The 22,156-nt window shown below is 45.5% G+C and overlaps 1 protein-coding gene across 4 annotated transcripts in view; it reads left to right on the top strand.

Moving 5' to 3' along the window:
• The window catches only part of BCAS1 (brain enriched myelin associated protein 1), a 59,618-nt gene that overhangs the window by 18,050 nt on the left and 19,412 nt on the right, over window positions 1-22,156 (top strand). For 3 of the 4 annotated variants that reach the window (XM_077335654.1, XM_077335651.1, XM_077335652.1), the window contains exons 5-7: window positions 10,176-10,331; window positions 13,522-13,566; window positions 17,093-17,233. In XM_077335654.1, coding sequence (XP_077191769.1) covers window positions 10,176-10,331; window positions 13,522-13,566; window positions 17,093-17,233 — 342 coding nt within the window. The remainder of the gene's footprint in view (window positions 1-10,175; window positions 10,332-13,521; window positions 13,567-17,092; window positions 17,234-22,156) is intronic. The other variant, XM_077335653.1, reaches the window with a different exon arrangement.

The raw sequence follows: 22,156 nt of genomic DNA, 5'->3' as shown, positions 1-22,156 counted from the left end.
GTAAAAAAAATCCCAGCTCTTCTTCTTTCTGATATGGAACACATCTTCTGGAGCGCTCGGAGAAACGGAAGACCTCATGGATGTGACGGACATGAGTCCCACCCCTCTGAGCACGCCAGAAGACCCTGGGAGGCAGCTGGCATGAAGGCAGCCATCAGTGGTGGTGGTGGCTGAGGAAGCCAGCCCAGTCATGAGGGCAATGCCCACCGAGTCCAGGGCAGCCACAATGGCAGCACAAGCTGGCCCAATCATGTCAATGCCACCCACAGAGTTCATGGCAGCCACAGTGGTAGTACAAGCCGGCCCAGCTGTGGCGGCAGTGCCCGTGGAGGCCAACCAAGCTATATGCTGCTAGATCCCCAAAGGAGCCCTCCAGCAGTCACAGGTAGCCTAGGTGAGGCAGTGGAGGACCACTGAACATAGCGGCCCTCCTACTGTGAGAGGTAAGGAGGGGAAGGAATCTAGATGTGTGTGTGTATGTGTGTGTCTGAGAGGGGGGAGGGACCAGGGACGAGGTTGGGGAAGTGATAGGTAAGGGGGGAGAGGGCAAGGGGGGGAAAGGACTCTGTGTCTCCGTATGTGTCTGTGTGTATCTGAGAGAGAGGGAGACAGGAGGGGTCAGGAAGGACACCGGGGAAGCGAGAGGCAATGGAGGAGTGGGGGCAAAAGGAATCTGTGCCAGCCATCCCCCCCCCTTATGTGGATGTGTTCCACATAAGGGGCAGGAATCCTTGTCAGGAGATTTTTCTTCAGAATGGGGACCCAAAGCAGCTTACAATTTCATTATTCTGTCCTCCATTTTCTCCTCATAACAACTACCATGTCAGGGAGATTCGACTGAGAAAGGGATGTCGGGTTTCCCAGTATAGTAAGAGAAGAGACCTCCTAACAATCCTCTCCTGCAGGCCACTCCCTCAATGACTAGTGAGGGCGAAAGTGGGCTGGGTTTGCATTTGTGTGATGTCACTTCCAGCAAACACTGGAAATGATGTCATGACTTCAGGATGGATTCCCCGTTGTAGCTCCCTTAACTGCCACCGTGTCCACCATGGCCTACCCTGGGGCTCCTCAAGTGTTAAAATAAGCCAGGTGGGGTTTTTTGAGTTTTGATCTTTGTAGTATAACATAGACAATGGCTTTGCACATATATATATATTTAAAATGCATTAGATGTCTGCAAAATGAAGACAGATCACTGCCAGGCGAGATTAGCTTGCTCCATAAATAAATTTATTTTCTATTTATGCAAGAAAGTATTTTAAATTAGATGTTAATTTTAAAGGACATCCTGTTAAAATATGAGCCTCTTGTGGCGCAGGGTGATAAGGCAGCCGACATGCTGTCTGAAGCTCTGCCCATAAGGCTGGGAGTTCGATCCCAGCAGCCGGCTCAAGGTTGACTCAGCCTTCCATCCTTCCGAGGTCAGTAAAATGAGTACCCAGCTTGCTGGGGGGTAAACGGTAATGACTGGGGAAGGGAATGGCAAACCACCCTGTATTAAGTCTGCCATGAAAACGCTGGAGGGCGTCACCCCAAGGGTCAGACGTGACCCGGTGCTTGCACAGGGGATACCTTTACCTTTACCTTTACCTTTACCTTTACCTTTACCTTTACCTTTACCTTTACCTTTACCTTTACCTGTTCAACAGAGCTTCTGCCTGAAATGTTGAAGACCTACTATCAGAGGTAAAACAGTTGGGGATCACCGCCCTGTTACATTTGCTTAACATGGGCACATTAATTTTGCTTAACAAGATACCATTTGTTTCCCATCCTCGCTCTTCAGTACGATAATGCTTCCACCTTATTTATTATTTATTTATTTATCTTTATCATTTTTGTTACTAACGAAGCATGGAGAAGACCATCATCCTTGTATTCTCTCCCTCCCCCTTTTGAAAGTATTTTCCCTGCTTATTGGCAGCTACTTTTAACTATTGCATGAAGTTTCTTAAAAAGCATATTTGAACTCGCTGAGACACTTGAAACCATTGTTCTGCATAGCTTTTTGGCAATCCGCTTGCCAAATGTTAGATGGTGGGAGGGATTATGTGGAGGGGAGGCTGGCAGTTTCGACCTGTGCATTTAACTCTCTGGATGCCGGCCTGAACAGGAATCCTTCTCCCATGATCTTTTCATGAAGCTAAGGAGGACTTTTGTTACCCTGCAATTCCATGCATGCAAGATTTCACATGCAGCGTTACCCCCCCGGCCCACTGCAATCCCACTCAAATGTTTGCTCTCTTCTTGCTAATATGTCAACCATTCTCCATATAAATTCCTTGGGAAGAGGGAGAGGAGGGAAAGCCAAGCTAGAAGCAGGCTCAACAATGCATCCAAAAAAACTCTTGGCAAATTACAAAGAGATTTCTGCACATTGCCCTAAACAGGAAAACCTTATAATTCTTATTAAATATCTCCAGCTCAGAGAACAGAATTTCTAGAGTCAGCATGTCCTAAGGATTGAAGTGTTAGACTGGAATCTGGAAAACCCAGTTTGAAATCCCCATTCTGCCAAGAAATCCTGCTGGGAGGAAACTGGGGCTAATCACTCTCTTTCAGCCTAACCTACCTTACAGGGTTGCTGGGAGGATAAAATAGAGGAGGGGAATTTTTATAAGTGCTGTTGACAGCTCTAGATTGTCTTGGAGCCATTTGGAGAAGGGAAGTTTAACCCTTCTCCTCTTAGTTTTGCCAGCTGAAACTGAGCTCCCCAATTTGCTATTACAAGTGGATGGAACAGGTGAATAAAAAAATGTGTGGTGTTAATCTCATGATATTAGAGATGCCCAGCTGGGTCCCACCACTGGTCTATCTAGTTGAACATCCTCTTTCATGCAATGGCTAAGCAACTGCCCTGAAGGGTTAACAAACAAAGTATAGAGTCCAAGGCAACCCCTGATGTTTCCTCCTATCACTGGGTTCAAAGGTTTCTTGCCTCTGGCTATGGAGGTTCCTTTCGGTGAACAGAGCTGATAGCCAGGGCCTTTTCGCACAGGGATCTTTGTTGCAAATTGTTTGCGGAATGAAAAATCGCCATTTAAAATAGTGGAATTCGTCGTTATGCATACCTGCCTTTGTAGTGGAATCAGTTGCGTTTTTTAGCGTTTCCCACAGGCTTCCGGTCTCGGCAGAAATCGCTAGAAAGGAAGCGCTATTGCCAAGCTCGTCCCGCCCCTGGCCGTCAAGCAGCCAATGGGCAGCCGTTAGCATGCTCCCAAACAGCCCCTTTCCCTTTAAGAAAGGTTTTTAAAAAAAAAAAAACAGACCCATAGCAACGAATCTAGGTAGATTCGTTGCTATGGAGAGACCCATCCAGCTGCCTAATGTGAGCTGCCGTTTGATTGTATGATCGTTTGCACGCTGCCTCGAGTGATAAAAAAAAAATCCCCCCCCCCCTCTCACGGGCTCGATTTTCGGCTGAATTTATTTGTAAAAAATAAAGGGACTTTATTTCAGCAAACGGGCTTTTCAGTGGTTTGTGCTTAGTGACTAAAAGTGAAGGACTGAAGCCAGGGAAGCCTCTAAACAGAAAGAGGCTCGCCGGTGCGTTTATCCCCGCTCGCTCGGAGAAAAAAAAATGGCGATCGCTTCGCCGGAAGTTTGGAGGAGAGAGCCAGGGGGAGGGACTTTGAAGAACCAGCAACAATGGTAACGCACAGGTCTTTAGCGCTACTGTTGCAGATTGGTTGCAGGAGTGTATCGCTATCCGGAGGGTGAATCCACTTTTCTGGATTCCCCTGAAAGCGCCACAACGAAGCGCTTTTTGCTGATTGGTTTCAGGATTGTTGCAGATTGTCTACGACGTCGTGGGTTATGGCAAATTAGTAGCGTTTCCAAATAGCAACCATTCTGCTACTTTGAAGCCGTGCGAAATGGCCACCACTGTTGGATTTATCCTCCAGGAATCTGTTTCATTCCCTGTTAAAGCCACCTGTGCTCTTGGCGATCCCTATGCCCACGAGTAGTGAATTCTACAAAAGAGTTACTCATTAAGAGGTGCTTCTGGTCAGTCTTATTGGAGCTTTGTGATATGTGTGATTGGTAAGGAGGCAGAAAATTAAACACTTCCTCCCTCAGGATTTAGGATGCTTTGGGCTGATCCTGCGTTGAGCAGGGGGTTGGACTAGATGGCCTGTATGGCCCCTTCTAACTCTCTGATTCTATGATTCTATGATTCTATGATTCAGCACCATTTGCCTGGCTTCTGATCAGCCATATGAGTTTATGTGTATGTTCTGTGCTGCCAGGTCAATTCTAACTTTTGGTTACTATGAATTACTGAACCTCAAAGCATCCTATCATTAAAAGCCTTTCTCAAGTCTTGCCAACTGAAGGCCCTGGCTTCCTTTATCAAATCAATCCATTTCATGTTGGGTCTTTGTCTTTTTCTACTGCCTTCAACTTTTCCTGGCATTGTTTTCCTTTCCAACAAGTCCTCCCTTCTGAAGTGGCCAAACTCGAGAGATCTCATTTGGGATATTAATAGTTATCAAAACAGAAATCCAGTGGCACTTTGGAGACAAACAGTCTGAGCTTTCAGCATCTTTATGTTTTGGTGGCATCAAAAACAACCTGGTTCTCTGTTTGATTCCTTGTTTGGGGTTAAATATTTGATGTACATCAAACATGGGCTAGAACATTTTCTCCCAGATGAACCAAAGACCCATAAATCATGTCTGCTTTACTCTTTGTTGTTGTTATGTGCGAAGTCGTGTCCGACCCATCGCGACCCCATGGACAATGATCCTCCAGGCCTTCCTGTCCTCTACCATTCCCCGGAGTCCATTTAAGTTTGCACCTACTGCTTCAGTGACTCCATCCATCCACCTCATTCTCTGTCGTCCCCTTCTTCTTTTGCCCTCGATCTCTCCCAGCATTAGGCTCTTCTCCAGGGAGTCCTTCCTTCTCATGAGGTGGCCAAAATATTTGAGTTTCATCTTCAGGATCTGGCCTTCTAAAGAGCAGTCAGGGCTGATCTCCTCTAGGACTGACCGGTTTGTTCGCCTTGCAGTCCAAGGGACTCTCAAGAGTCTTCTCCAGCACCAGAGTTCAAAAGCCTCAATTCTTTGACGTTCGGCCTTCCTTATGGTCCAACTTTCGCAGCCATACATTGCAACTGGGAATACCATAGCCTTGACTAAACGCACTTTTGTTGGCAGGGTGATGTCTCTGCTTTTTAGGATGCTGTCTAGATTTGCCATAGCTTTCCTCCCCAGGAGCAAGCGTCTTTTAATTTCTTTGCTGCAGTCCCCATCTGCAGTGATCTTGGAGCCCAGGAAAATACTGCTTTACTCTACCTGTCCTATTTTGCAGGAATCTTATTATTTGGGGGATCATGCCTCTGGTCAATTGTTCTTTGTTGTGTCCAGAGGAGAACAATGATTCTATGATTCTATAACCAGTCTGGAGCAGGTCAATCCTAAGCATCATTGACTCCAAATTCATTTGGACCTCCTATGTGTGCCTAGGCCAGCAACCTAAATAACCTGAAATTCCTGTATAGCAACAGGAGTCATTACAATCAGCTGTCCAATTTTGCAGTCAGAGCCAGACAAGCTTTTGCAGAGTCAACCAAGGCGGCAGGAAAAGAGCCTTCAGTCAGGCGTTGTGAGATGTGTTTTGAGAGAGTCCTTCTTTTTGTCTGTGAAGCGTCAAGTGCTATGAAATCAATTAAGAGCCGCTGCTGGGGAGACAGAGGAGAGGAGGAGGAGGAGTGGAAAAGAAGGGGGCGGACACAACAGGTGTGGATGCTGAACTTTGGACCGTGACCTGACTTCCATGCTTTCTCGGAATCAGCTGTGGAAAGAAGAAAACCCATTTCTCCCTCTGGTTTTTGCATCAGGATGTTTGGTACAATTTGAAAGCAAGGTGGGGCAGGGGAAACAGTCAGACCCATGCACGGAGACACATGGAACTGAATAAGGCTTGTGGGCAGAGGAAGACTCTTCAAGAAAGAGGATAGGAAGAATTCCAGACACCTGTGCGATTTTCAGGCTGAGTTAGGGTTGCCAGGTGGGATTGGCTGCTCTGGGTTGGGAAATTCCAGGAGATTTTGGAGGTGGAGCCTGGGAAGGGCAGAGACCTCAGTGGGCTGCAATGCCGAGGAGTTCACTCTCCAAAGCAGCCTTTTACTGCAGGGGAACTAATCGCTGCAGTCTGGAGATAGGCTGTAATTCTGGGAGATCTCCAGACCCTTCCTGGAAGTTGGCATCCCTAGTCATTGGAACATATTCCCAAGAAATATATCTCTCTTACATACATACATGCCTGACTCTGGTTTCTTTAAACCGTGAGGAGGAATGTGTGAAACATGCTCCTATTGAACTTGGAGAATGCTCTTTCTTTGAGCCTAGTTCCTTCCTATTTGTCCTAGAATCATAGAATCATAGAGGGGCCTCCTGGGTCATCTAGTCCAACCCCTGCACTATGCAGGACACTCACATCCCAATCGCTCATCCACTCTAATCTGCCATCCCCTTGAACCTTCACAGAATCAGCCTCTCCATCAGATGGCTATCCAGCTTCTATTTAAATATTTTCAAAGATGGAGAACCCACCACCTCCCGAGGAAGCCTGTTCCACTGAGAAACCGCTCTACCTGTCAGGATCTTCTTCCGGATGTTTAGACGGAATTTCTTTTGAATTAATTTCATCCCATTGGTTCTGGTCCGTCCCTCCAAGGCAAGAGAGAACAACTCGGCTCCATCCTCTATATGGCAGCCTTTTAAATACTTGAAATCCACCAATCCCTGTGACCTCTTGCAGACTTCCTTTGCGTACACCTTTGTCGATGCTGGGGTATGTGTGGGTCCCTCCCCCAAGGATAGACCTTCTTCCAGTGGAATGATGATCCAGCAGTTCCACCTACACAGTGGTCAATCGCATATACACATTGGTCGTATAGAATATTTTATAACACATGGTTAAAAATACTTTTGCAGGAGAGGGTGTAGCTCATTTTCCCACTGTCCCCATGGAGAGTGGCTCTCAGAATGCATTTAATAATTAGTATTTGAGAATGATGTACTTTTTAAATCATCATCATCATCAATATTTATTACATTTCTTACCCGCTGCTCTCAGCACACTGGCTCGTGGTGGGTTACAGCATGAAAAAACCCTTCACAATAAAACCCTATTAAAACAAAAACAGAACAATACAATTCTGATGATGTTTAGGTATCATGGGATGGTTAGGTTGTTATCTTTTTGTAGTAGTCTGGGAAGGTTGCGCCAGTGAATGAACCAGGGATATACCAGAATTAACTAGGATGTTTGTGCTGGTACATCGTGCAAAACTGTGGCTAAGCATGTAAAAAGAGCCCTGCTGGATCAGACCAGTGGTCCTTCTAGTCCAGCATCCTGTCTCACACAGCTATCAACCAGTTCCTCCCAACCAGTTCCTCTGCTAGCTAGTAGCCATGGGTAGACCTGTCCTCCATGAATCTTTCTCATCCGCTGTGGTTAATGAACCAATTTTAGGTCTTGGCCTCAGGTTTGACAGGCTCTGTCTTAGTTATGGAGTGACCTACATTCAGACAATCAACTAACTACTCCCTGTGGTTTCACGTTATGTCCGAACTGAGCCATTGTCTTGGTGCTGCGTTTCCAGTGGAATGCTGGGAACTACACAGCAGCCAGACGTGACTGCTGGCTTCGTCTTGCACGTCTGAGAAACAAACATCTTAGTCAAATCGCTCTTCGTTAACAAAGAACAAAGCCCTTTCTCCTGCTCTGAGAGTACAGAAGGTTGAGCCATGGCTTAAATTATCCAGAATGGTTCTTCAGATAAAATGGAATGCTAATTCACAAGGCAAGGAAAGGTTAAGAATATAATTGTCATGCGAGACCTTGCTTGGAGCTGAACATTCTTCACATTCAGAAATGTCACATGATCTTCTGTGCTCAAGTAAGAATCTAGAGGAAGGACATTCTGGCTTTTCAGGGAACTGTGTCAAAATAATAATAGTTGCCAACTTTGGATTGACTGGCTAAGCTCAGCATGGCGGATAAGGCTGCAGAATTTATGCTCAGTCATTAATGATCCCTGTTAATAGGGTTTTGCCCTGACCTGGATACTGCAGGCTAATCTGATCTTCTCAGATCTCAGAAGCTAAGAAGGGTCAGCTCTGGTTGATACTTGGATGGGAGACCACCGAGAAAGACCAGGATTGCTACTCAGACGAGTCAATGGCAAACTACCTCTGAACCTCTTTGACCTTGAAAACTATACAGGGTCGCCATAAGTTGGTTGCAACTTGATGGCTGAGAGAATAAATAGGTTTTATTCTGCAGGAGAAATGGAAAACGGAGGGACTTGGGAATGTTCAGCCTGGAGAAAAGGAGGTTGAGAGGGGACATGATAGCCCTCTTTAAGTATTTGAAAGGTTGTCACTTGGAGGATGCTGTTCCCATTGGCTGCAGAGGAGAGGACACGCAGTAATGGGTTTAAACTACAACGATATAGGCTAGATATCAGGAAAAAAATTTCACAGTCAGAGTAGTTCAGCAGTGGAATAGGCTGCCTAAGGAGGTGGTGAGCTCCCCCTCACTAGCAGTCTCCAAGCAAAGGTTGGATACACACTTTTCTTGGATGCTTTAGGATGCTTAGGGCTAATCCTGCGTTGAGCAGGGGGTTGGACTAGATGGCCTGTATGGCCCCTTCCAACTCTATGATTCTGTGATTCTCTGTGATTCTGTGAAAACTGCAGTCCCAAGATGGAATAAGGTCCAACTACAATCCTAATGAAAGGGTCCTGGAGTAGTTTGGAGGGACTGCTGGAGAATCAGTAGTCTAACTGTGAATAATACAACTTCATGTATGGCTTTTCCTACAGCAGAATCTCCAGCTGTGCTGGTAGGTTGGCCACCCAAGCCACCAATGGCCCAAATTCCCTAAAGGCACAAAATAGAATTCAGCCATCACTTCCTCTGAGATATGATTAGTAGGGATTTTTCAGTGGCTGGGTTTGGCACCAGTGAAATTTTTTCTGCAGTACTTCCTAATTGTGACTGAAGAAGACGTCATTCCTTGGACTTGACTTGCAATGTTTACCTTTTTCATTTATGTAACCAGTATAGGGCAGTGGTTAGGGGGGTAACATGGGCAACATGGGTTCAAACCTTTCTCTGTTATGCAATTCACTTAGGCCCCAGTTGTATTCTCCTTCAGGCTGCCCTAATGTTAGTCACTGACTTCCTTAGAAGAAGGGTGGGGATAAAAATATACTAGAGAGATACTAGGATGCTTATGGTCCAGTTTAAGTTCTCTTGGACTGACTTTATAGCCAAATCTAAACTATACAGAATTAATTATATCTAGCCTGAATTCTCCTAACACGCACTAGTTAGAACCCACTCTTTCTGTAAGGAAACTGTGGCTCACTCCACACGCATCGGATAATTTAGCCTTAGGGGAGGACAGTATACAAATGCGATAGATAGATAGATAGATAGATAGATAGATAGATAGATAGATAGATAGATAGATAGATAGAGAGAGAGAGAGAGAGAGAGAGAGAGAGAGAGAGAGAGAGAGAGAGAGAGATTGATTGAGAGATTGATTGATTGATTGAGAGATTGATTGATAGAGAGATAGAGAGATAGAGAGACACAGACAGAGACACAGAGACAGAGACAGAGACAGAGATAGAGACAGAGACAGAGAGAGACAGAGAAATAATGCACTTTCAAAGCAATTTAGGAGGTTTTCCTGTTGCGCACAGGGAAGTCCCTCTGCAAAGTGCATTCTCCGACATGTGCAGAATGTGCCTCTGAAGGATTCCCGAGGTCTGTTGTGATCCGCCATGAGGGATTCAGCTACCAAACTTGGAGCCCTGCGTCACCCGCTATTCAGTGTCCAGCTGCCTTGAACAGAAGCAGTGGCTTGTTCAGAGCACCGCAATACAACTTGACTTCTTGTGTTGGTTGTTCTCTGTCATTTGGGACAACGTTCCCCCCCCCCCAACCAGTAGCAAATGCTGCATATATTAGACGCGGTGAACATGAAGTGGCTGATTGTTCTGGCTCTGTAGGCTGAAGAACTATGGATGGAATTAGGATTGTGACTCAGAGAGCAGGTCGATGCGCGTGGCCAGTAGACTGCTTTTAGAAATCTTCCGCTGGGCATTTGGCGAGCGAGGGACTGAAGGAACGGTGCTCCCTTTTTGCAGGACGTAGAGGGTGAAGATCCCCCCGTGCACCAGGACTCTCCAGGTGTCACTCGCTCGGCCCCCGAGGATTTTGCCGAAGAAGAGGTCAAACCGGAGAACGCGAGAACAGCGGCTGGGACAGACTACAACAGCGTCATGAGTTTCTTTAAAACCCTGGTAAGACTTTGCCTTTGGTTTTACTCCATGTAATCGGTGTGCATTGTGAGGTTTGTTTGTGTATCTTTCGTGCAGATGTGGAGGAAAATATGGGGGTGGGGCAACACTCAAATAGTCTAACCCAGTGGTTCTCAACCTTCCTAATGCCGCGACCCTTTAATACAGTTCCTCTTGTTGAGGTGACCCCCAACCATAAAATTAGGCAAGTGTTCTTTCACAGAAATTAAACCGAAACTGACCAATGGCGTGAAGATCCCTTGTTCATGGTTGTATATAAATTGATTTTTTTCCCCCTGGGTTTCTCGGTTCAGTTCTGCCTATTGCCCCACCATGCTGATCTAGCTCTTTTCCGCTGCTCCAAACAGACAAATGCTCTATCTCAATCTACCCTGCAAGGCGGTTGTGTGGATGGCACCCACCACCAGCCAAGCTGCTTACCCTGTCGTGACCCCTGTGAAAGGGTCATTCGGCCCCCAAAGGGGTCCTGACGCCCCAGGTTGAGAACCACTGCTCTAACAGTTTGGATGAGGAATTATAAAAACAGGGTTGTTTCTCCAATTATATTATATTATATTAATGCTGGGCTGTAATGCCTTCAGCATTCGAAGAGGATTTCTGCATGGGAGAGAGGCGGAACAGGCCCCTAGAATACTACAGGTATGAGAACTTATTAGCTAAAGCAGATAACTATTGGTCTTTAAAGAAGCTTTGAAACAGCTTGGTGTAGTGGTTAGGAGTGCGGACTTCTAATCTGGTGAGCCAGGTTTGATTCCCTGCTCCTCCCCCACATGCAGCCAGCTGGGTGACCTTGGGCTCGCCACGGCACTGATAAAGCTGTTCTGACCGAGCAGTAATATCAGGGCTCTCTCAGCCTCACCCACCTCACAAGGGTGTCTGTTGTGGGGAGAGGAAAGGGAAGGCAACTGTAAGCTGCTTTGAGACTCCTTCGGGGAGAGAAAAGCGGCATATAAGAATCAACTTTTCTTCTCCTCTAATTAAAGTATGGCAAAATGTACACTGATGGTTTTAATTAACTGTAAAAAGCAGAACGAAATGATCAGCTGTCCTCAGCATTGCTGCTTCCTGCCAGGGCACTGCCAAAGGAGTTCAGTGTTGCAGAACAGAACGGTTGTGTTCAATCTAATCAAATATCAACCCAAGGTAACAGGAAATATCACCAGGGCCAGCTGTCATTCTGCTGCAGATTTTTAGACGCTGTCTTTTAGAGTCTTCAGTCTTGCTTCCTTATGTACCTTCTAGGACTGAATTAAGTCAGTTCAAGAACAAGAGGATTGCTGGCCTGGATTAGACCCAGGGTCATCTTTTCCAACAATCAGTTGTCAGTAAGACCGTTTATGCACTGGAGGTTTTATTCCAGGCTGCAGGCTGGAGTTTTAGTCATGGCAGGTTGCCCCACCTCTTCCTGCACCCACAGGGGGGAGCATTTGGCCTGGTGCACCTCATCAGCCCCCGATCTGTGCTCCTGACAGGGGGGTAGGGCAGTGAAGTTCCCAGTGCATAAATGGTCTAATAGAGAATCCAATCCTATAAGGCTGTTGTGAAGATAAAATGGCGGTGAGGGAGGAACTTTTGAAGCTTCTCTGAACTTTCTGGAGGGACGATAATGTTAAAAAAATGTGGCCTCTGCTGACAGTGTCTGCATACAGCATTTCAGTTTAGGTTTCTCTTCCATGAATGCATTCTTCTTCAGATTGGGGCCTGGGGCACTGTTAGTCAGAGCCAGCTTGGTGTAGTGTGGACTAATCTGGCGAGCTGGATTTGATTCCCCGCTGCTCCCCCACATGCAACCAGCTGGGTGATCTTGGGCTAGTCACAGCGCTGATAAAGTTGTTTTGGCTCACAGGGTATCTGTTGTAGGGAGAGGTAAGGGAAGGCAAATCTAAGCCGCTTTGAGCCTCCTTCAGGTAGAGAAAAGCGGCATATAAGAACCAACTCTTCTTCTTCTTCTAGTCGGTGGTTATAAATCCTTTAGGAAACTCAGTTGTTATGTAATTGATATTATTATCAAAAGTTGAATGCTGTAATTTGAAACAAGGACTACAATCCAGATAACATGTCAGAATTTGGAGAATTGGAAACTGAACCCGCTTTAGCCTTTGAGCTTCTATCAAAAAAAGCATCCATTGTATGGCTCTGTCTACATGCATGAACTGGTTGTTTGTTCTTTCGTTGGTGCTCTTTTCCTGTAGACCACAATCCCAGTCCAAATCTGACCACTGTCTACTTGGAAACTTCAAGTTTATACGTGGTCAATAAGACCACGGCAGATATGAGTAGGAATGCACACAAGGACGATGTTGCATTCAGAGAGCAATCCTAAAGGGTGCTGAGAATCCTGATATAGTCTGTTCAGTGGAGCTTTCTCCCAGGACAGTGTTCTTAGGATGGCACTGAGAGTTACACCCTAGCTTCATTTAACCATTTATACCTTCCCTTTCCTTTTGGCGCAAGAAGCCTTCCAAGAAGAACAGTCTGAAGCATTTCAAATTAAAACAAAATAGACTAAAAATCACAAATGCTTCCCTATTCCCCTAAACAATACCTACTGTTCCTGTCCCATCAGAATCCCTGGAATAGTTTAGGGAGATCTTCCCATGGCACTACATGTCTTGCAAGATGGTGGGTCCCCTAAACTCTTCAAGGAACCCATTCCACAGAGTGGGATCCATGACAGAAAATGCTCAGGTTCTGATTAATGCCAGGCAAGCTACCTTAAGGAGGAGAACATCCAGCAGATGGCATTCTGGAGAGGACTATCACCCTATGTGGTCCTTGTCACATCCTCAGTGTCTATCCTCCCTTATGTGGATAGCTCACGCAAAGCCAATCCCATCAGATTCCAGAAGCTCAGCAGGGCCTACTCTGGCTAGTATTTGAATGGGACAACACCAAGGATTTGGATGGTAGTTCCTCCAAGGAACAGTAGGGTCATGACACGGAGGCAGGAAATGGCAGACCACCTTCCAACATCTCTTGCCTGGCTGCCGGACAACCCTCAGATCTCCTGGCTACACCAAACATGCCATAGGCTCAATAAACAATAGTGTCTATCCTTACTTTTAGCCTAAGTTTTCCTTTATGGCCCTAGAGAGACCATGGTTCTTCACATACTTTCAGTTCTTTGATGATGTACATTCCATGGATTGTATCTTTCTCCTTGAATTCTAAGGTTTCTCCAAGCAAAGCAGATTCTAAGAGTGAGTCAGAGGACAAGGTGAGTGTTTTCTTCATTCCTGTTTAATCTGGATTAGTGTGTGTTTCAGTGTTAACTCATGCATACCTATCTCAACTGATTATGAGAAATGTCTCCATTGAAAAAGAATTGCATTTGAGTAAGTATCATGGCATTCAGTAAGTTCTGTATGTGGCATTAAATCTGTGATTCATTTATTATCATTTGTTGCACTTTTATCTGCATTCCTCCAAGGAGCGCTGGAAAGTGTACCCAGAAAGGGACTGGACCATTGTCACCTGATGAACATCATAGCTAAATGGCAATTTTAACTTGGGTCTCTGGCTTGGTGTAGTGGTTAAAAGCAGCGGTTTCTAAGCTGGTGAGCTGGGTTTGAGTCCCCTTTCCTTCACATGAAGCCAGGTGGGCGACTTTGGTCTAGTCATAGTTCTCTTAGAGCTGTTCTCACAGAGAAGTTCTGTTAGAGCTCTCAGCCCCGCCTACCCCACAGGGTTGTGGGGAAGGAAAGGAAGGTGACTTTAAGCCACTTTGAGATTCCTTCGGGTAGTGAAAAGCAGCGTATAAAAATCAACTCTTCTTCTTCACTCAAAATTTGATAAGAGTCCATCAGACCTCTGATTGGGTCATTAACACTTGAAAGTCATTCAAGTGACTATCATGCATGTGGGAAGCCACCCATGTGTATCAAACGCCTTCCCAAACATTATGTGTACATGGTTCTCAGACCTTCGGAGGAATGGTAGGATTAAAATGTAATAAATCAATTCAAATACTTGCTGGCAGACCTGAGTTTTGTAAGATTTTAAAGCCACGCTGGACATGCTGGGTGGGATCTTTCTGTATTATACACCTGTCCATCCATTCATAACTAAAACAAGGGCCAATAGTGCCTGTTTATAAATAAAACAAAGAGTTTTTGGGTGAAGGATGCTAAACCTTCTCCCATACTCTACCTTTGGGTACTCCATTGGTTTCAGGGTTTCCCCCACACCTTGGCTCCAATATCAGAATGGGGTTAGGCTACAGGGGAAATACTGAATGCAATAGACTATAGCAGGTAAAGCATCGGAGAAGTCTGGGTGTGGTTCCCCTTTCTTCTGTGATCCACCTTTTGTGCTCCCAATGTTCTTTAGATCAGGGGTAGTCAACCTGTGGTCCTCCAGATGTCCATGGACTACAATTCCCATGAGCCCCTGCCAGCATCCATGGACATCTGGAGGACCACAGGTTGACTACCCCTGCTTTAGAGGACATCCTGAATAGCCTTGACTAGCAGGGCTAGCCTCCCTTGCTAACTGTCAAGTGATGGCTGGAGATCTCCTGGGATTACAACTGATCTCTAGACAACAGAGATAAGTCCCCCTAGAAACAATGGCTGGTTTGGAAAGTAAACTCAATGGCATTATACCTCACTGAAGTCCTTCCCCTCCCTAAACCCCACCCTCTTCAGGCTCCACCCCCAAAATCTCCAGGTATTTTCCAAACTGGATCTGGCCTACCAACTAGTCTGATCTCACCTGAGCTTGGAAGCTAAGCATGGTTGGATGTAGTTAGCACTTGGAAGGGAGACCACTATGGAAGACTCTGCAGAGGAAGGCCATGGCCAATCACCTCTGCTCCTCTCTTGCCTTGAAAACCCCAAGGTCCAGGGGTCATTATGAGCTGGTTACAGCATGACACATATTATTATAATATTTGTATGCCACCCCTCCCCATCTGGGCACAGGGCAGTTCACAATAGTAAAATCATGTAGTACAGGGGAGGTCACTCTGTGGTCCTCCAGATGTCCATGGACTACAATTCCCATGAGCAAACGCTGGCCATGGACATCTGGAGTCCATGGACATCTGGAGAACCACAGGTTGTAGTCCATGGACATCTGGAGGACCACAGGTTGACTAACCCGATGTAGTACACCTTAGATGCGGACAAGTAGATGCATATGTGAAAATACATGGATCCTCCCTCCATATAAATAGAGACCTTAGGAAGAAGTCTCTACTGACCTTTGTAGCTGATATCCTTTTACCTGGAGCTGCTGCATATCGACACAAGGATCTTCTGCAGGCAAAGCATGACCTCTGAGCTGTGACCTTTCATCATCAGAAGACCAATCTCTTTTATAAAAAGGGCTATTCCCATGTTGGAAGGAAGTGCCTAACCTAGTAAAGCACTTGACAATGAAATGTTGCCATTTATTTGGTTGTAACTAAAGGTTTCCTTTTTAATCAGGGAAGTCTTTTGGGGCAAAGTTAAGTCTTTTTTGGAGTTATCCATGAGTAGGTTGCAGGTTTTCCTATGGTGGAGCAAACTCTGCTTTTCCTGGCTTTTGGTGTTTGATGGACAAATGTTGCTGATGTTCAAGTAGGGTAGCCAACCTCCAGGTGGGGACTGGAGATTTCCTGATTTTAAAGTTGATCCCCAGACCACAGAGATATGTTCCCCTGGAGAAAATGGCTGCTTGGAGGGTGGACATTCTTCTTGATTCAATTTGAAGGTTGCACATCTTTCCAAGGATGGATAACTTCAGACCCATGGAGGGCCCTACACTCACTTGGGTTGCCAACCTCTAGGTGGGTTCTGGAGATCTCCTAGAATTGCTGCTTTAGAGGGTGAACTCTATGGCTGAAGTCCCTCCCCTCCCCAAATCCAAATCTCCCCAGTGCAATAACGCGTTGGCTTTCTGGCATTTGCAAAGAGATTATCTGACTTGGTTAAATAAGATGAGGCAGAATCAAGGCAGGTAGACTATAAATGAAGCAAATCAATGAATAATGACAGGCATGTTTCCTTCAAAGATGGCTGGTTACTGAGGAGCCTTGGAAATATGCAGCTATAGAGTCATATTGGGTGGGCATCAGGTTCGGATAGTGTCAGAAGTCCCCAGATCTTCTGCAATGCTCATGCATTTCTCAGCTGGTGAAGTTCTAGAGCACTGTTCTGGCCAAGAAGGGAGGAGTGGCTTCATGACTCTCAAAAGTCCAGCCAATCCGCAGAGTGCATACAGTATATAATGGTGGGAACTGTACCAAGCTGTTAACAAGATGGAGCTGTTTTATACCGAGTCAGGCCATTGGCCCATCTTCTCTGACTGGCAGCAGCTCTTTCCCATATTTGCTACTTGGCAACATGGAAGGGCCACCATGTTAGTCTGTAGTAGAGAAAAGCTAGATTTTATTCTGGAACCACCTTCAAGACCAACAAGCCGGAGCTCCCTTGGTCTGAGACCCTCTTATGAAGAGAGCTTTAACTCTCAGACCATGTTGGTCTCAGAGGTGCTCCTGGACTTGAATCTTGCTACCTGGAGATACCAAAGTCATAAACTCAGCCCTCTTGCATTCAAATCCCTGAGCTTTTAAAAAAAATGTACCTCAAGGCATTTTGAAATAAACTGAGAGATGGTTATCAGCACAGTAGAACACAGAACTATTGAGACATTGCTCTGGAGACAGTACCCTATAGTTGTAATGTTGCTGGTGTATGTGGTGAGTAAAAGGAAAACAGAGCTTGTAACGGAGAATCAACTTTGACCGATGTCGCACTAAGGCAACCCAAGCAGACAAGACCCAAGGAGGACAGCTTGCTGAGAAGACGACGGCCGATTCCCATGCCAAAGGCACCAAGAAAAAGAAAACAGACAGTCCCCGATTAGGACACAGTACATTTAGCAAACTGTTTAGGCATAAGGTCGGTACTGGAGAACAACCCCCATGAGAACCCTGAATGGCAACAGATGAGCTCTAGTTAAACACAACATTGCATTGATCAGACACTTCCTCAAAGCCACAATCTTGGCAGGTGTTCTGGTTCAAAAACTGATCCCAATCGGAGAGGGAAGGGAAGCGTCTTCAACGTTTCGGAAGTTTGGAAACTGATAACATCTGTGAATTCAGGGTTCGGTAAAGACAAAACCTCATGGTAACCATTTCCTGTGTCGTCATCCTCAGTCCCTTTTTGCTAACAAAACCTGTCTTTCCCTTAACTGGAACTCAGATCTGACAAACAATGAAAACTGAAAGGCACACTGCTGGCCGTATTTCATAGATATGCTGGGCATTTATGTCTTGTGTCCCAAATTATGATGTGTAAGATTGCAAAATGTAGATCTTCTCTTAATGCTCTAAATGGGGTCAAATGTATGCATCAGAAGGCAGGAAGTTGGATTCTGACAACAAACTCTGCCCAAAATACACATGTGTTAGTGGGGTAGGCATGGCCAGTTGTCCACGCCTTCCAGCCACATACACCTAAAGTGACATGTCACCAGAAGTGACTTCATCACCCGTGTTAACACAGGTGTTTGACAGGGAGAGACAGGAAGGGGTTTCTGTGGAAGTAGGTGTACAGGCTCCACCCCCTTCCAGGTGCAGAACCCACGAGATAATTCACTCATGCTTGGGGGGGGGAGCAATGAAAGCAGCCAGCTCCCTAGCTTGTGGCTGAAATCATTAAAGCAGGAGGGGAAAGGTCGTAGACCCCATCTAGAACTTCCACAGACCCCTGGGGATCCCTGCTTTGGAGGGCAGACTCTAGGACATTGTAGTTCATGAAAGTTGCTCCCCTCCCCAGCCTCCATCCCCCAGATTTCCAAATATTTCCCAACCCAGAGCCGGCAATCCTAGTTATCCCAGTCTCTTACATTCCATAAGAAAGTATTAATTATGCTGCTTTTAACAAGAATACTCTGCCTGGCTGTTTCTACCTGGGAAGAGTAAGAAGTTACCCTGTGCTCCTCTATTTAGGCGGTCTCTCACTAGCTGTTTTGAAGGAAATTTCAGAAACGGCTATAATACTTTCCAGAAATAATTTAACATCCTCATCACCTGCAAACAGCACAGGGGTAGGAACCATCTTAGATGTTGGTTTGCAGGGGTGGATTTGTGAATGGCCTATGACCTGCAGGTCTCCAGGATGAAATATGTTCAGATTTAAGAACATAAGAGGCCTATCATGCTGGACCAGAGCATATCTATTCCAGTACTGGTTTTTATGTCTATTCCAGTCCTGTCCCCCCCCCCCTGCAGTGGCAAAACAGACACACATCTGAAGCCATTTCCAGCTGTTGCCCATGTTGCAATGTCCAATTTCTACCACCTCTAAACTTCCAAGGTTGCCTTTAGCCATCATAGCTACTAGCTATGGATCATGGACTTGTTCTAGGCAATTCCAGCAGCATGCCAATAGTCAAATGCATTTGCGTTAATTTTGGGGTGACATTTGTCCTAGTAAGACTTTGGTTCGTCCATAATTCTGGACTTCTTAACTATAAAGCCATCAATGTATTCTTCAGTCTGCCTGTAGCTGAATAGTTTGACCCATTAATGAGTAGGGGGTCCGAAGGAAAGAATAGCAGCATTGTATCCTCAAGAATGTGTAAGGACAAAGACCCTTGAGATGCGGGGAGCAAATATTAACCTCATGCAGAAATTCCAGTCCGACACCCACATGGAATTTTTTGTGAGTAGGGGGCTTGTATAATAAAGTCCACTTATTTGTAATGGAATGTCAGTGGAAGACACTTAGAGGGAATCCTATAAAACTGTACTATATTTGATATTATTTTTATAAAGGAGGAGGGAATCACACATTCTGCTAAAAGGGCCAAGCTTTCGCCTTAGTGAAAACACTGTGAGCCCGAGACCCTGTTTCGGGTCAGTTTTAAGACAGCAGCCCTAATCGTATTTGCAAGGACATCAGATCCAAATAATTAAGAGGCACTTAGTTCTGGATAGGACAGGATGTCAGCTAAGATGCCTTCCAGTGTAAACAGGCCAGCTGGGAGACTAAACAAACTAGCCAGAGAGGCAACTTCCTCCCACTTAGAATCATAGAATCATAGAGTTGGAAGGGCATCCTGGGTCATCTAGTCCAACCCCCTGCACTATGCAGTATACTCACAACCCTATCGCTTGATGGTCTTTGGTAGCTGGACAGATACCGTATTTGCCGGCTTATAAGACGACTGGGCGTATAAGACGACCCCCCAACATTTCCACTCAAAATACAGTACTACGGGTCACTATGGGCAGCTATGTCTATCCCAACTGAAGTGCACCCGGCGTATAAGACGACCCCCCCACTTGGAGGCATGTTTTTCAGGGGGGGAAAGTAGTCTTATATGCCACCAAATACTGAACTTATCCTGGATGCTTTAGGTTGATCCTGCATTGAGCAGGGGGTTGGATTAGATGGCCTCTATGGCCTTCCAACTCTAGGATTCTGTAACCTCTGCAGAGCAGCCCCCACCACTGAAGTGAGTGGAGCAGCCTCTGCTGGTGCAGAGCTTCACGTGTGCCATATTTGGTTAACACTGGCATGGATGTAATAGCCTCTGCTCATGTGGAACTCTATGCATGCCACTCCAAAGTTAACACTAGAGTGAATTATGCAGCCTCAGTTCCTGCTGAGCTCACCAAAACTTAACTCTGGAGTGAGTAGCAGCCTCTGCTCACACAGAACTTCATGTGTTCCATGCCAAACTTAACACTGGTGTAAATGGAGCAGCCTCTGTTCATGCTGAGCTCTGTATGTGCTTTACCAAGCTTAACACTGGATGAGTAAGCTGCCTCTGCTCATGTGGAGCTCCTAGTGTGCCACACGTAACTTAACCCTGCAGTGAGTGGAGCAGCCTTTGCTGCACCACCCTTAAAGCAGATATTTATCGCTAGAGAAATTTAAAGACTAAAGCTTGACTCTGGAGACCTCTTCAGTTCTCACAAGATTTAGGAGGGAGCACAAGTGGTGAGTGGCTCACATTTCCTGTTTTCTGTGCAGCTTCATTGTGTCCAGAGTGATGTGCAAATGGCACCTGCTTTCAGGAACACCACAGGTGGTGATGCCCAAGTTCCTATTTATGTATTGTCTTAAAAGATCTACGCTCTACCTTTCCATTTTTTCAGAAAAAAATTGGAAAGCAGCTTACAACAGGTTTTAAAAAAAAAGCTACACAAAAAGTAGAGAAAAGCAACATAGCCAGATGGGGCACAGGGACAATTGATCACTGGTTGTCCTAAATCCTTTTTCAAACCACAAAGTTTAACCAGTCATCATTATGAACGTCCATGAGCTGAAGGAAGGCTCCCTGGAAAAGGAAAAGTGACATGATAGGTACCACCATAGAAAAGGCTCCGTCTCATGTACCCGCATGTACATCTCATGATAGATGGAGAAAGGGAACCAACAGCCCTACTTGTATCTCTTTAAACCACCTTTATTCTATGATGTTTTTAAACAAGAAAACATTGTTTTTCAGGTCTTGTTAAATACTAACTTCAAACAAAGCGATATATTTTTCCTCTAAAAAAAACCTAATTTTCCCATTAAGTAATCATGGATGCTAATACCTGGACAAAAGTTTATTGCTGCATTTGAATTACAAGAGAAGTCAAATATTTCTGAATGGGATATTTATACCTAAAAATGTGTCTGTACATGTACAGAGAGCCAGTTTGGTGTAGTGGTTAGGAGTGCGGACTTCTAATCTGGCATGCCAGGTTCGATTCTGCACTCCCCCACATGCAGCCAGCTGGATGACCTTAGGCTCGCCACAGCACTGATAAAGCTGTTCTGACTGAGCAGTAATATCAGGGCTCTCTCAGCCTCACCCACCCCACAGGGTGTCTGTTGTGGGGAGAGGAATGGGAAGGCGACTGTAAGCCGCTTTGAGCCTCCTTCGGGTAGGGAAAAGCGGCATATAAGAACCAACTCCTCTTCTTCTTCTTCTTCTTCTTCTTCTTCTTCTTCTTCTTCTTCTTCTTCTTCTTCTTCTTCTTCTTCTTCTTCTTCTTCTTCTTCTTCTTCTTCTTCATTTCCAGAATGCTAATATTTGAGTCGGAGACCCACAAGGACTCAAGTGAGGGATTTTGCTTCTCCTTTCTCTGTTTTATGCACTTTTCCCTTCCCCCACTCCATTTCTGCTTCCCTCCTCCTCTAGTGCTGCCCCCCCCCCCATTCTCTCACCTCAACTCCTTGAAATTACCAAGATCTCATAAGATCTTGTGGGCCATTTTAATTAGTATAGACAACTACTGACAACATCTGTGATGTACTTGCTGTCGTAATCTTGTGAGCTAGTCTTGCAAGGCCTTGGCAATTACAGATTTTTTTTTGTTTTATTTTTCTACCTTTTTACTAAATTCAAGATTTTTCTGCAAACAGGGGGCTCGTCCTCATGTAGAAACATCTACTTTAGCCAGGAGTGGTCCAATTGTGCATATGTTTTGATCTGCGCAGTGGAGCCAAGCTAGATCTGTGAGGTCAAATTTCATTAAATATTTGGGATTTGAAGTCGTGCCATCAGGACGCAATCCGTTTTGGGATTTGCATGTTGCCTTTTACACAAAGACAACAATTCTAGAAAAATTGTTCAGGACAAAAGTCCCACTGAAAGCAGTGGATTCCATCTCTCATTGTATATCCAAGCTTTGCCCATCCCTTCTATTCCTGAGGGCTCACTGTTCCCCAGGGGCAACATTTCAGGGGGCTCAGTGGTCCAGATTGTGGGAGGAGGAGGACGGAGGCAAGAAAATGTTGTTCTGTTACTGGAGTTACACATATGGTACCTTTTTTGGGTAAGTTGGATGTAAAGGCTTCATCGACAGAACCTTCCTC

This window comes from Paroedura picta, chromosome 4 (assembly GCF_049243985.1).
Source record: "Paroedura picta isolate Pp20150507F chromosome 4, Ppicta_v3.0, whole genome shotgun sequence".
NCBI classification, from domain to species: Eukaryota; Metazoa; Chordata; class Lepidosauria; order Squamata; family Gekkonidae; genus Paroedura; species Paroedura picta.
The sequence above is the reverse complement of the archived record's forward strand: the minus strand, read 5'-3'. Positions and strand labels throughout refer to the sequence as shown.